Source organism: Cnephaeus nilssonii, assembly GCF_951640355.1.
Source record: "Cnephaeus nilssonii genome assembly, chromosome: 14".
Taxonomy (NCBI): domain Eukaryota; kingdom Metazoa; phylum Chordata; class Mammalia; order Chiroptera; family Vespertilionidae; genus Cnephaeus; species Cnephaeus nilssonii.
In genome coordinates this window covers 12,108,855-12,121,770 of record NC_137085.1, presented here as the reverse complement: position 1 = coordinate 12,121,770, position 12,916 = coordinate 12,108,855, and the positions used below count along the sequence as shown (strand labels likewise).

General features: G+C 49.6%; 1 protein-coding gene across 4 annotated transcripts in view; it reads left to right on the top strand.

Annotated features, from left to right (window-relative positions):
• ASTN2 (astrotactin 2) overlaps positions 1-12,916 on the top strand; it is a 749,503-nt gene that overhangs the window by 251,270 nt on the left and 485,317 nt on the right. For all 4 annotated transcript variants that reach the window (XM_079789927.1, XM_079789926.1, XM_079789925.1 and 1 more), the window contains one exon: positions 2,884-2,991. In XM_079789927.1, the coding sequence (XP_079646053.1) occupies positions 2,884-2,991 (108 nt within the window). The remainder of the gene's footprint in view (positions 1-2,883; positions 2,992-12,916) is intronic.

The following is a 12,916-nucleotide window of genomic DNA, read 5'->3' as shown; positions in this document are numbered from 1 at the left end:
CGTGTATTGGAATGCCCTATCTTCAATTCTTTGGGGATAGCCCTAGGGCAGAATGGCTAGGTCATGTGATAATTGTGTGTTTAACTTCTTGAGGAACTGTCAAACTATGTTCCACGGTGGCTGCACCAGCTTGCATTCCCACCAGCAATGTATGAGGGTCCAGTCTCTCTACATCCATTCCGACACCTGTTCTTGTCCCATGTAGTTGACTGTGGTCAGCCTGGTAGATGTGAACCACTTGCTTTCCTTTGGCTTTGACTTGCAATTCCCTAATGACTAATCTTTTCATGAGAGCAGAGGGTTTTCAATGAGACGGAAGCTAGGTTGAGGGCGATGCCATTTGTAACACATGTGATCATTGGTACGCAGCTGTGAAATTCTGAAGGTTGGATTGCCCTCTGTAAACCTGAGATGATCCCTGCCTCTCAGACCGCTTGTGGAGTGTGGATGGGATACTGCATAGGCAGGGCCCAGAGCAGCGCACGTCCCGCGGAGGTCTGTGTTTGGCCCATCTTCTTCAGGGCGCCACCTCATCTCATTCGGAACCAGCAGAACCAGGGGCTCCTGGAACAGGGCAGGGGACCTTACGGCTCCTCTTCTGTCCTCCTGCCAGTCTCTGGCCGTTCTCACTTTCTCTCGGCTCCTAAATGGAAGTACGCGAGCAGCCCTGAGTAATGAACGGCTGTACTTTAGGTCACGAAGTCAACAATTTCATATGAAAATGTTGGCAGAGGGGGCCCTTTGCCATTCGACTGAATCCTCTCCAAGCCAGACTGTACCTGGTCTGTGGCCCCATCAGGTTATGTGGACACTCGGAGGCTAGACGTCCTGGGTGGCTGCCACCTCCCCAGGATGTCACAGAGGCCAGGGAGTCACCCCCCAATCCCATCGGTGCTTCTTTCCTCCTAATAAACTTGGGCAAGCCTCGAATAAATGAATGTGCCTTACCATCCCTGTTTGTGGTCTATGTGTCAACTATTTACCTGCAGTACACGTACCTTCCCTCATAATATCCATGTGAGCTGAGAGTTAGTGTCCCTCTTCTTTTAAAGATGCATTCAGAGAGGTTAGGTGCCTTGCCCAAGCCCACTCTGCTAATAAGGGAGACGAAGAATTAGAACTCGGGTCTGACTTCAGTGCCCTGATTCCTTCCCACAGACGTGCATGACCTCCCCGGGCCCGTGGATGAAGCCAGTGCAGAAACCTGCTAGAGGCTAAGTGCCTTAGGGCAGAAGCAATGGCCATTGTCTTTTAATGGAATCTGAGCTGCGCCATTTTTCTTCCAAGTCACATTAAAAAATGATTCAACACCTTCGTGGGGCCCGTGGCTTATTTGTCTCTCTCCTGTGCCCGGATCCTGGTCCTTAATTATGCTCAGGAATAGTGGCTGTGCAAGTGCTGCCAGACCGGCGTTCCCCGCCACGGTGGGCGCCTGTCGCCTGGCTACTGTCTACTGAGGTGTGCTTATGTATAAAATACACACTAGATTTTAAAGACTTAGTATGCAAAATCTATAAACTATTTCAGTATCATAATTTACACTAACTCCATGTTAAAAATGACAATGTTTTTAGTACATTGGGTTTAATACAATTCGTTCTAAAAACTAATGTTTACATTTACCTTTTTAACGTGGCTACTAGAACATTGAACATTGCATGTGTGGCTTGCATGATATTTTTATTGGACAGCTTGGTGTAGAGGCAGCCTTGCTGAGCCTCAGTTTCCATTCTGAAAATGATACCTTGGTAGCTAAGTGGGGAGGTGAGGGTCAGATGGGTGGGGATCGGGCAGGGGAACTGGAGAAGCATCCACGGTAGCCAGGGGCATGGCATGTATGTGCTTGCACACGTGGATTGCCGGAGGCATCCCTAGGATATAGCTAAGCCTGAGTGAGTTCCTACCAATAGCACAATTACAGGGGTTCACAGCAGGAGCTATGGGAAGTGGAAAACGCACACTGGCATTGGGAGCAAGCCACAGACCTGCGTGCCACTATCATGCCCTTCTTGGTGTGCACAGCTGTGAGCTCATTCTCCTGCTCCAGAAGCTTCTGAGACATCCATCCTCAGTGCTCCAGGTCCTTCCACGTGTTCTCTAGCATGTCCTTCCCATTCAGTGCTCCACCCGATGGGGCTGCCACCTGCCCACACTCCCCACCCAGGGGTGCCCCAGCTCTCACCTCTCCTTGGAACTCCATTTCCTTCCACCGAAGCCTCATCCATCCTTCCAGCCCTGACTCCATCTCCCTTCCTCCACAAAGTCTCTCAGGTCACCTGTGTGGTGACGGGTTGCTCTCCCCCATGTTCTGGGGTCTTGAAGTGTGGAAAGCATAGCCATGAAATAGGTTAAATCACCATGGGACCCCATTTGTCACCGCGACTAGCTTGTGATCCCCTGGCTGGCCAGGAACAGTTGTATCTCTGTGTGTCCAGTGTCTGGCTCTGGGCCTGGTACACAGTAAGCACTTGGCTGAAATGTGTGTGAAATGAAGTTGCCTGGAGTGTTTTCTTAGAGGCAGCCTCATCGCACTAAGCAACCAATATAGCTATCAGTTATTTAGCAGCCACCATGGGCCAGGCATTTCACATGACCTGTCTCCTTTCATCCTTAAGGCAATCCTGCAAGGTTAATAGTTGTTGTCCCTGTTTTAGCAAGAAGGAACCTGGGGCCCAGAAAAGGGTTGTGCTTCCTCAAGGTCACACAGCCCTGGGGCTGCCAAGGCACGGGTTAGAACCCCAACTCCTTCCCTAAGCCACGCCCACCCCTGGGGGGTCCTGGGATTTACAGAAAGAAGTCGGGGTGGGGTTGTCCATCTTGGGAAGGAGGTGGGTCTAAGAAGCTGCAGAGGCCGTGATGACTGATGGATGTGCTTCCTCGCAGGGGGCATCAGCTTTGGGAGAACCAAGGGGACATCGGGGTCAGAGGCAGACGACGAAACGCAGCTGACGTTCTACACGGAGCAGTACCGCAGCCGCCGCCGCAGCAAAGGTAACGGAGGCCTTGGGAAGGTTCCAGAACCACTTCGTAGGAGGAAAACCCGGGCAGCGGATTTCATGTTGAATGACAGACCCTGAATCTTCTTCACCCTGGTGGTCCCAGTCCAGTCGGCACTGAGCTTGGCAGCGAAGCCCTGGCTAGACTAGTGGCCATCACCACCCCTTTTCCCTTCAGCCTTTGTGTGCTTTCTGTCCCACTTCATTCCTCTAAGGATTTAGGGGTGCTTTTTTTTAAGTTTGTACAGTTACAGAAAAGTCAGCACAGGAAATGAAGTAACTAAGAGAATCAGATGGAAAGGGAAGAGGAAGAAGGGAAGTTATTGAAAGGCAGGTGAAATCGCTGCGGGGTCACCTGTGCCGTACTGCTGGGTAGTTCTCAGAGCCAGCTGACGGTGTAAGGCAGGATTCTCAGCCATCAAAGGGCCAAAGGAAACACACTCGGCAATACAATGGGCAGAGGCTACAGGACAGAACCAGCATTTATTCAGGAAATTCTACTTACCTGACACCAGTACCAGAGGGACAGTTGGGCCTTGTGAACACGACACCCTGTGATTCTCTGGGCTGTGCCTCCAGCAGGTGAAACTAGCGTCACCGAATGATTATTGCTCACAATGATTATTGCTCACAATGACGCGTAAACATCAAAACGCTGGGGCAGGGCTAAATCCACCAAGGGCTGAAGTCCATCGTTCTCGGGGATAAAGTGTGCTCTGAAGAGAAAATAGACCATATTTCAGGCAGTTACCTGTGAATATAGTTCCTCACCCCTGAGCGTTTTTGTAAGGATGAGAAATTAGCAAGTTCAAGATCTTATTCCTGGAAGAGAACCTGGGGTGCCAGCATCCCGGTGATGAAGGGCAGCTCTGAGGGCGTGGAGCAGGTCCTGGAAAGAAGCAGGGTCCTGCCCTCGCTGGTTTGGCTCAGTGGATAGAGTGTCCGCCTGCAGACTATGGGGTCCTGGGTTCGATTCTAGTCAGGGGCATATGCCCGGGTTGTGGACTCGATGCCCAGTAGGAGGTGTGCAGGAGGCAGCCAATCAATGATTCTCTCTCATCATTGATGCTTCTCTCTTTCTTTCTCTCTCTCCCCCTTCCTCTCTGAAATCAATAAAAATATATTATTAAAAAAAAAAAAGCAGGGTCCTCTGGCAACCACGAAGGCAGCTCATCAAGGCACATGGCAGCCCGTGGCCCTCATGCCTCTCCAAGAAGTGGCTGTGTTTTAGAGAGGCTTCCCCACAAAATGATCCTGCGTGCATCCCACCCGTGCGTGATGGTGCTCCAAGAGCCCAGATGGCACAGCTTCTCTGGGCTCCTTTTGCTCTTAAGCAAGTTATCTTCCTTCCTATACCTCAGTCTTCTCATCTGTGAAATGGGTCTCATAACTGCCTCACAGAAACTTGAAGATGGGTTCTGGTTATGACATATTAAAAAATGTATCGTGGCGCCTGGTATCTATTAAGGGCTAAAGAAGTAGACGTTATTAATGTCAGTTCACTTCTCGTTTTCCATATCTCGCTATTGCTGGTGCCTTTCACTGAAAGGTCCCCGCGTGGGGGTGCCTGGGTTGGCACGTCACCTGGGAAGGTTTTGCAGCCTCTGCAGCCATTCGAAGAAGTGGCCTTGCCTCCCCCTCCTCCCCGTGTCTGGGCTGGCTGGTGTCTGCGGCACTGGAGATTTAGAAGTTGATGATGGATGATTCTTGACCTGTCTTCTCCCTCTCCCCAAACTGCTGCCAGAATTCGCCTGGGCATGGTGGTGGGTCTCCTCTGCAGGACTGGGCTATTTATAGCTAATTGGGAACGCATCCATCATGGAGCGTTCTCCTCGTAAATCAGAGGTAAACTTAGCAAAGCAAAAGCAAACCGCAGGACGTGAGGGAAGTGACTTGGCCCAGTGCCTCCGTACACTCCAAGGCCGGGCTGTGTTTTCAGGATGGCGAGGATGCCAGGGCTGGGGTGCCCCTCCCCCCCCACCCCTCCCCACCCCCTCCCTCCACACACACCTTCCTCCAGGCCCTTTGCCAGCTGAATGCCAGAGCCACTTGCTTCATCTCCGCCCCCCACGTATTGTCCAGAGTGACAGTCCCTCTCCCTGCACCTCTGATCCCCCCACATCTTTCTCTTCGTCCTCAGTACCCCTCTTTCTGCGGGCCCTGCAGGGGGCTGAGTGGTGCCGGGGAAGATTATGATATACTTTTTGGGAGAAAAAGTATAACCAAATGTTATCTGGGTGTTCTCACTGTCCCAGCTTTGAGAGGAAAGAGAGAGATGGGGGACACCAAAGAAATGGGGGCTTCCCAGAATAGTTGAAGCTGGAAAGAGACCTGGGCCCAGGTAGGGCTCTGTCGCTGCCCATCCACACACGTGAGCCAATAGTCTCGGTATTCTTGTCTTTGAAATGGGGTGGCAGTGCCTCCCTCTCAGGTAATTGGGAGGGTTGAATGGGAACACAGGCATCTCCTTTGTAGCTATAAGTCTCGGCAATAAGTTATTCCTTTTTCCATCATAGCCGTCCTAGCCCCTGTCACCTACATTCTTTGCTTAAAAACCGCTAAAGTCACCTTCTCAATTGCCTCACTTAACTGTCTTCCAACCCAGTAACATGTAAGTAGGGATCCCGTCGCTTCTCTGCTTAGAAGATGGAATGTTAACCTCTTACCACCTACAGACCTCTGAGGGTCCGGCCTGCCCGTCTTCCCAGGGCGGTTATTCCTCCCACTCAGGCCTCCTCCCCGGCACCGTCCTGCCAGAACCTCCCAAATGTTCTCTCCTGGCACACTGCCCTGCCCTTTGCCTCCCTCCCACTCACTGGCATCTCCACGGAAATGGCACGTCTTTGGGGAAACCATCCCCACACCGAATTCCCTGTTTGTTCTGTTCCAGCTCCTGTGTTCTTCCCCTCTGTAGACCTCATGCCGCTTTCACTTTACATGTGCAGGTATGTCCTCTGGGCTGCATTTGCACACCACACTGAACCGGGCGCTGCACAAGGATGGGTGCATTGTCCTCTGTGCCCAGCTTTCCATCCCGGGCACCAACCGCATGGACGGGTTGAGAGTGGGAACTGCGTGAATCGCTTTCAGTGAATGAATGGTTAATGAATGAATGAATGACAGGCATGCCTGGCCCGGGGTCTGGATGGCTATAAGTGCTCAGGGTGGAGGCTGCTTTTGTGGCGCCTCCCCGTGTTTTCTCTCACTCCATTGTCACTGGCTGGAAGTGGTCCACTCTCCTTTCCCTTCTCCCTCCTGCTCCTGCTGCGCAGCACGGAGGCCTCAGCCCTGCTCATTCTTCCACCTCCAGGTCGCCGGGGAAGGCCATCAGGTGGCATGCCTGGTAGGGGAGGAGGGCCTGAGGACTGATGTTGGAAACCCACTCTGCCTGGGTGCTTGGAGCACATTGGAGGGTGTGGCATTTGAAGAGACGTAGCAAGTCCAGGGATGGATATACCTAGTGCTGATGGTAGAGAGAGCAAAGGAATGGGAGAAGAGAAAAAAACATCAAGCAGGTTTTTTCCTACCTGGATCTCTATTTTCAGCATGCCCCATGACAGGGCTAGAAGTGACATTACATTCCGCTGGACCTGGCTGTGAGTCCTGACTTTACCTCATCGCCTGTGTCTAGCTGGGCTTTTAGCATTCAGGAGCTTTCAGGAGCTTGCCTCTGTATCAAATAGAGCTGTTGACACCTACATCACAGAGTACTCAAGTGTGGAGATGGAAGGTTCCAGAACTCACCCAGAGGTGCTCAAAAAATTTTGTTCTTTCTTCCTGAAATTCCCCTTTCCTTGAAAATATTCTGAACCCCAAACTGAATCAGCTAAAATCTGATTTGGGGCAATAAGATCCACTGGGCACGAGATTTATGGTATAGTCTGAGAATCACCTCTGGCTCCTCTGAGCCTCAGTCTCTTGGTAAGGGAAATGGGTATGTTATTCAGCTGCGTCTGGTATGGCCAGGCGGAACCCCATCCCCAAGCAAAGAACTGTGGCCATCAGCATGGTGAGGGCGTAAAGGCAGAGACAAAGGGGCTGAGAAACAGAGACTCAGAGACCAGGTGTGTGTCTGGTGGGATTTCCTAAAGCAGGAATCAGCAGCCTTTTTCTTGGCTTTGCAGGCCAGATGGTCACTGTTGGACCTATTCTGCTCAGCTGTTGGACCTTAAAAGCTGCCATAGACAGCACACAAGCGAAGGAACGTAGTGTGTCCAATTGACACTTTATTCCTAAAACAAAAAAACAAACAAAAAGCAAAACAACAACAAAACACACCAATACAACAGTTTGCTGACCTGTGCCCCAGATAATCCATTCATGCCATACCGGTGGCCCTCACCTGTAGGGCTGGTCCAGGAGGCATGGGTGACATGTCACAATGATTTGTGAAGTGAATCTGGTCTCCTGTCACTCATGTCCTTGCTGCCTAAAGAGGTCTGTTTGTCAAGCAGAAGTAAATAACCCATCACTTGCTTGGATTTGCCAGTTCTCATGGCGTTCTACAAAAGCAACCAATGAAGTAGCTGGATATGTAGGTGCCCAGTGGGCAGAGTTTCGCCCTTTCTTAATCAGAGATGACATGCCAGACAGCCAAAGGCACTGGGCCCAGGATGAGGAGGTGCGTATTGAAGTCTGTAGCCCCAACCCTGACTCACCCAGGGACCCTTGGCAAACGTGCCTCCTTGGAGCCTGAGCTTTTCTCTCTGTCATACAAGGATATTTATGCCTCATGTCATCAAGTCTGAAGCTCATTCTAGTCCAGTGTTCGGCAAACTGCGGCTCGCGAGCCACATGCGGCTCTTTGGCCCCTTGAGTGTGGCTCTTCCACAAAATACCACATGCGGGCGCGCACGTACAGTGCGATTGAAACTTCGTGGCCCATGCGCAGAAGTCGGTTTTCGGCTCTCAAAAGAAGTTTCAGTCGTTGTACTGTTGATATTTGGCTCTGTTGACTAATGAGGACAGGGCATAATTGAAGGTCCCAATGAAAAGTGCAGAAGCATGGCCAGCCCCGGGCACAGTGCTGAGCAGGAGACAGAGCAGACACCACTGCTGGGTGACTCCAGCAGTGCAGGCACCAGCAGGGGCCTCCTGGCCCAGCTCTGTAGGCTGCTGTGTGGCCTTAGGCTAGCTCCCTCCCTCTCTGGTCCTCACTCTTCCCAGCCACTGGCTGCTTCACCAGTTCTAGCAACCCAGGTTTTCTGATTACTAATCCTGTGTACTTCCCCTCTAAACTTTGCTGATTATTATTCATCAGCAGAGAGAAGCAGGGCATGAGTGTTCCTTGTTTAGCTTATTTGTTTTAGGTGCTTGTTTTAATTTGGCGTTTCTTAAGCTGGGATTTTTCTATCATGATAAGAACTCTTGAATCGTAAACAAAATGTCGTGCTCCTTTGTATGGATGTGTACATTTTTTTCTTTTTGATTCTCCCCTGACAAAACACGTGCACACGCGCACACACGCATGCATGCCCACACAAATGAATCCTATTTAGAAGGAAAAGAACAGGTGAGGGAATGTTCAAGCCACATCTGCAGCAAAGGAGGCCTTTGGGGATGGAGGGTAGGAGACTGTTCTGAAATATAAGCTGAGAATGCAGAGACGGAGTGGGGACTCCAAGGAAGTGGGGGTGGGGTGGGGCGAAGGGGTGAAGGCTGGGCCCCGGCAGAGCAGCACCTGCCACGGGTGCAGACAGAGCTGCATTCACTGGCCAAGGGGGGACCAGATGCCAGAAACTGAGCAGCGTCCACGTCTGTGGTTTCAGGGATGATGGCCTCCTTCATCCATCACTTCGCATCAGATCGCAAGGTGTTTTCAGTCCAGCGATAGAGAGTCCATCCACTCTGCTATTTCATGCACATGGAAACCAGGGTTCAGAGAAGGGAAGCGCATTGCCCAAGGTTAAATGGTTGCCTTTCTTGTTCACAATAGGTGAATCTGAGCAAAGAACAATGCATGGGTGTTCCCTGTACTCCTCTTATCCCTGAAGCTTTACTGTAAGTTTGAACTTATTTTCACGCTAAAACCTTAAGTAATCGGGGGTCCTTCTAGGTTGCTTACAGCCTTCAGAATCTGCAGCAGACAGAGGTCCCCATCTGTGCTTTGCTGTTTCCAAGCTGTGTGGCCTAGGACAAGACACTTGCCTTCTCTGAGCCTGTTTCTCCTGGGTAAAGGAGGACGTATCCTGCCATTAGTCCTGCTACTCCTCCTCAGTCTCACTGAGAAGGTTGAAGAAGACAATGTATGCTGAGGACATGCGTAGGCGGTGTGCCTGCCATGTGATCACTGTTCACTAAGTGGTAACCTGCTAAGTTAAGCCTGGGCCAGACACGGCTCCATGGCCCTTTCCCAACGTGCTGGTCTGCAGATCGGTCTTGCTTCTAGGGGGCGGAAAGAAAAAAGTAGACATTCTCATTTTCACTAAGAGCATGAATTTGGTGGGCGGGGCCTCTCGGGGGGCATTGTGGAATGGCTTTTCCTCCCACCGTCCTAAGGACCGGCCTGAGGACAGCCTCTTTCACAGGTGTACCTGCAGGCTCCCTCTTTCCGGCTGTAGGACGGACCCCTGGGACCCGCTGCTCAGGGGACCACACACCGAAGACATAGATTTCCACTCCTTCCCTCTTTATCAGAACTCTTGCCCCGGTCATTAGCTTTTGGTGATTTGCGGTAGGTGAATGCGTTCCTCTCGAAGGTTCCAGTAGCTTTTTGGAGAGATTCTGGTTTCCCTCATGGGGAGATGAGGCTGGAATTTGGATTTCTCTTGCAGAAAGAACTGTAAAATGCAGAAACCCAGCTTTGATCTCTGCCTGCATTTGGCCCTATTTAACGAGATATTAGAGAAGAGAAAATTATGTATTCATAAATTGCACTGGGCTAAAAAAAAAACACACAAAAAACCACTTCTGTCTGATGTTTCTTTTCTCCCTTTCAAACCTCAGAGGAAACAGACATTGGCTTTTGTTGTTGTGGGTTTTTTTGTTTTTTTCTCTTAAAGGTCCCTTCCCGACTCTCTCTCCCCAACCTGCAGAAACATCAAGCAGTCTGAGCAAATGAGGGTTCCTTGAAGGCAGTGAGGGAGCCAGACAACTTCAAAAACCCCCTCCCAGGCCTGTGCGGCCTCCGACACACTGCTTCCATTGTTCTCCACCCTCTTCCTCCTTTGTGATGAAACCAGCTCTGAAACCAGCTCCGCACCTGACAGCCGGGCATGGAAGGGAGGGAGACGGCTGTCAGGAATCAAATGGGAGACCAAAGGCGATAAAGCAAACATGTCGTTTTTAGTTGCTTTACACTAGCAAGAAGGAATAATCAGTCTTTCTTGCCTTCTTGTTTTTCAAGGAGTCTTGGCAGGATTTCTCCCCTTTCCCTACACTGAGAGATTGTGACCGCCCGCGTCTCAAATATGTTCCCTTAGGACTCACGCGGGGGCTTCATCTCAGATGAGGTTTGGGTCCCTCTTCCAAAGGCCCGGACAGGGTCATTGATGGAATTCATTTCTTGTAGCTGAGTGACGGGCGTGCCTGATTCTTGCTGCTGTCAGCCAGGGACCGCACCCACCTCCTACAGGCCACTTTCAGGACCCTCCCCAGGTAGCTCACAGCATGGCCCCTGCTTCTCCAAGGCCAGCAGGAGAGCATCTGCTACACTTTGACTCTTCTAGCAAAGCCCCAGGCTCTTTGGAGAGCTCTCTCTTTTTTGGTCTGGCCAAACCTATCCAGATACATTCACTTACATTTAACTCACAGTCAACTGATTTGGGACTGTAATTACACCTGGAAAATCCCTTCATTACAGCCATAGAACATACCTTAATCACAGAGTGATAGTCCACATCATATTATACCCCCACCCATATTCATGAGGAGAGGCATATACAGAGTTGGGGAGGTAGATGGGGCTCTTGGGGACCATTTTACAAGTTGGTCTCCCATAGGGAGGTAAATAAAGGTGTGAGAAGAAGAGATTATCCTAAGGAGAGGGTAATGAAGAGGCTGAAAGTGTCATGGGTTCTAGGTTGCCAATGTCCTTCTCTCAACATCTCGGGTGCAGTCAAACCACCTGGTTTTCCATGGATGGAAGCAGATACCACAACTCAGCAGCCTTTGTTGTGGGACCCGCTAACGGGCTGCAGGACGTAGGGATTCAGGAAAGCTGTGTTGCTAACGCAACAAGCATGACCATGTGCAGGGCCCAGAGTCACTGAGGCAAACCCATTCTGAGTCGGACTCTGGTGGAGAACTTCTCCCTCATGGCTCCCATTGAGCAAATTAGCTAACCATCTTCCTCCTCTAAATAGAGCAGATTTTAGGAAACATGGGGCGAACTGTGGCTCTTGCAGTCCAATGCCAGGGAGCCCTGGGCAAGCCTCTTTGGCTCTCCATCCATTCATTTGGGACGCAATGTTTGAATAAAATGCATGCAAGGCCTCTTCCACCTCTGAAATAGGTGCTTTTAGTCATTTGACGCACATTGTAGATCCCAGGAACAGTGTCCTCTCTAGGGAATCAGGGGTGAACAAGACATGGGTCCAACCTTTAAGAAGCTTCTCTCATCGTTGTCTGTGAAGAAGTTCAGACCAGTAACTGCTAAGCTCATCTCTCTACTCTCAGGCCGTCCAGGGAACTGAAGGGTTTCCACCATTTTGGGGGTGGCATGTGTATTGTTTTCACCCAGGTAAAATGATGCAATAATACTACTAGAAGAAAATAGAAAAAAAGAAGCAAACAAGAACCTTCTAGATCAGTGGTCGGCAAACTGCGGCTCGCGAGCCACACGTGGCTCTTTGGCCCCTTGAGTGTGGCTCTTCCAAAAAAATACCATGGCCTGGGCGAGTCTATTTTGAAGAAGTGGCGTTAGAAGAAGTTTAAGTTTAAAAAATTTGGCTCTCAAAAGAAATTTCAATCATTGTACTGTTGATATTTGGCTCTGTTGACTAATGAGTTTGCCGACCACTATTCTAGACCAAAGAGTTCATTGAATTTCCCCCCACCCTCATTTACATACTTTCCCATCAACACAACTGTAAGCAACACTCACATTTGTACTTTATTATGACATGACCATATTTTTTTTCATGACACTCTAAACCTGATGATAGTCATTATAGCATAATCAGATTCACTGAAAAAATTAGAATGAGCCTAAATGTCCAACAATAGGAGACTGACTTAAGTAAATTACAGTGCATAAATCTGATGGAATATTATGCAGCCAAATAACTGTGAAGAATGGTTTTTTAAAAAGGGTTGAACTTAAATACCACAATGAGTACTTTTGAGGACAAACAGAGCAATTTATTTAAACAGCATACGTGGGCAGATCATGATAGTTATACATGTGTGCATTTATTTATCCTTCTGTCTGTCATCAACACCCTGCCTATTCCCAAAATGGGTTTGAGGTGGGTGGGTTTACTGGAGGTAGCCCAGTGTACAGTCTTTATGGTCTTTGAGGCCAAACATAGCTAGTTAGGAGTCTGGGCAGAGTGATCTTGGGAAGATTACTCTAACCTACTGGCCTCTGCTTTCCTCCACTGTGTAGTGGTATACTCATAGTTCCTTCTCCTAAGAGTGGTTTTGAGGTTGAAATAAAACAAGTACAGCATTTAGCACAGGTCTTGGGAGGCAGTAAGTGATGAATAAACAGTAGCATCCAGTCCTGAAACTTCACTGTATACACAGGGAGACCGTGTCTCAGTAGCTAAGTCAGATTACCTTAACGATCTAGTATGTCTTTAAATTGATTTGAATTCTTGAAAAGTGTTGTCCATCCATTATTCATTCAAACCATTGTGTCGGTCTTGGGATCCCCAGAGGCATGAACGTATTTTATCTTTACCTAACATGGGAAAAACAAAAGAAAGGAATGAGGAAGAATCAAAACTAAATATCGAGGTGGAAAGGATCCTCAACCA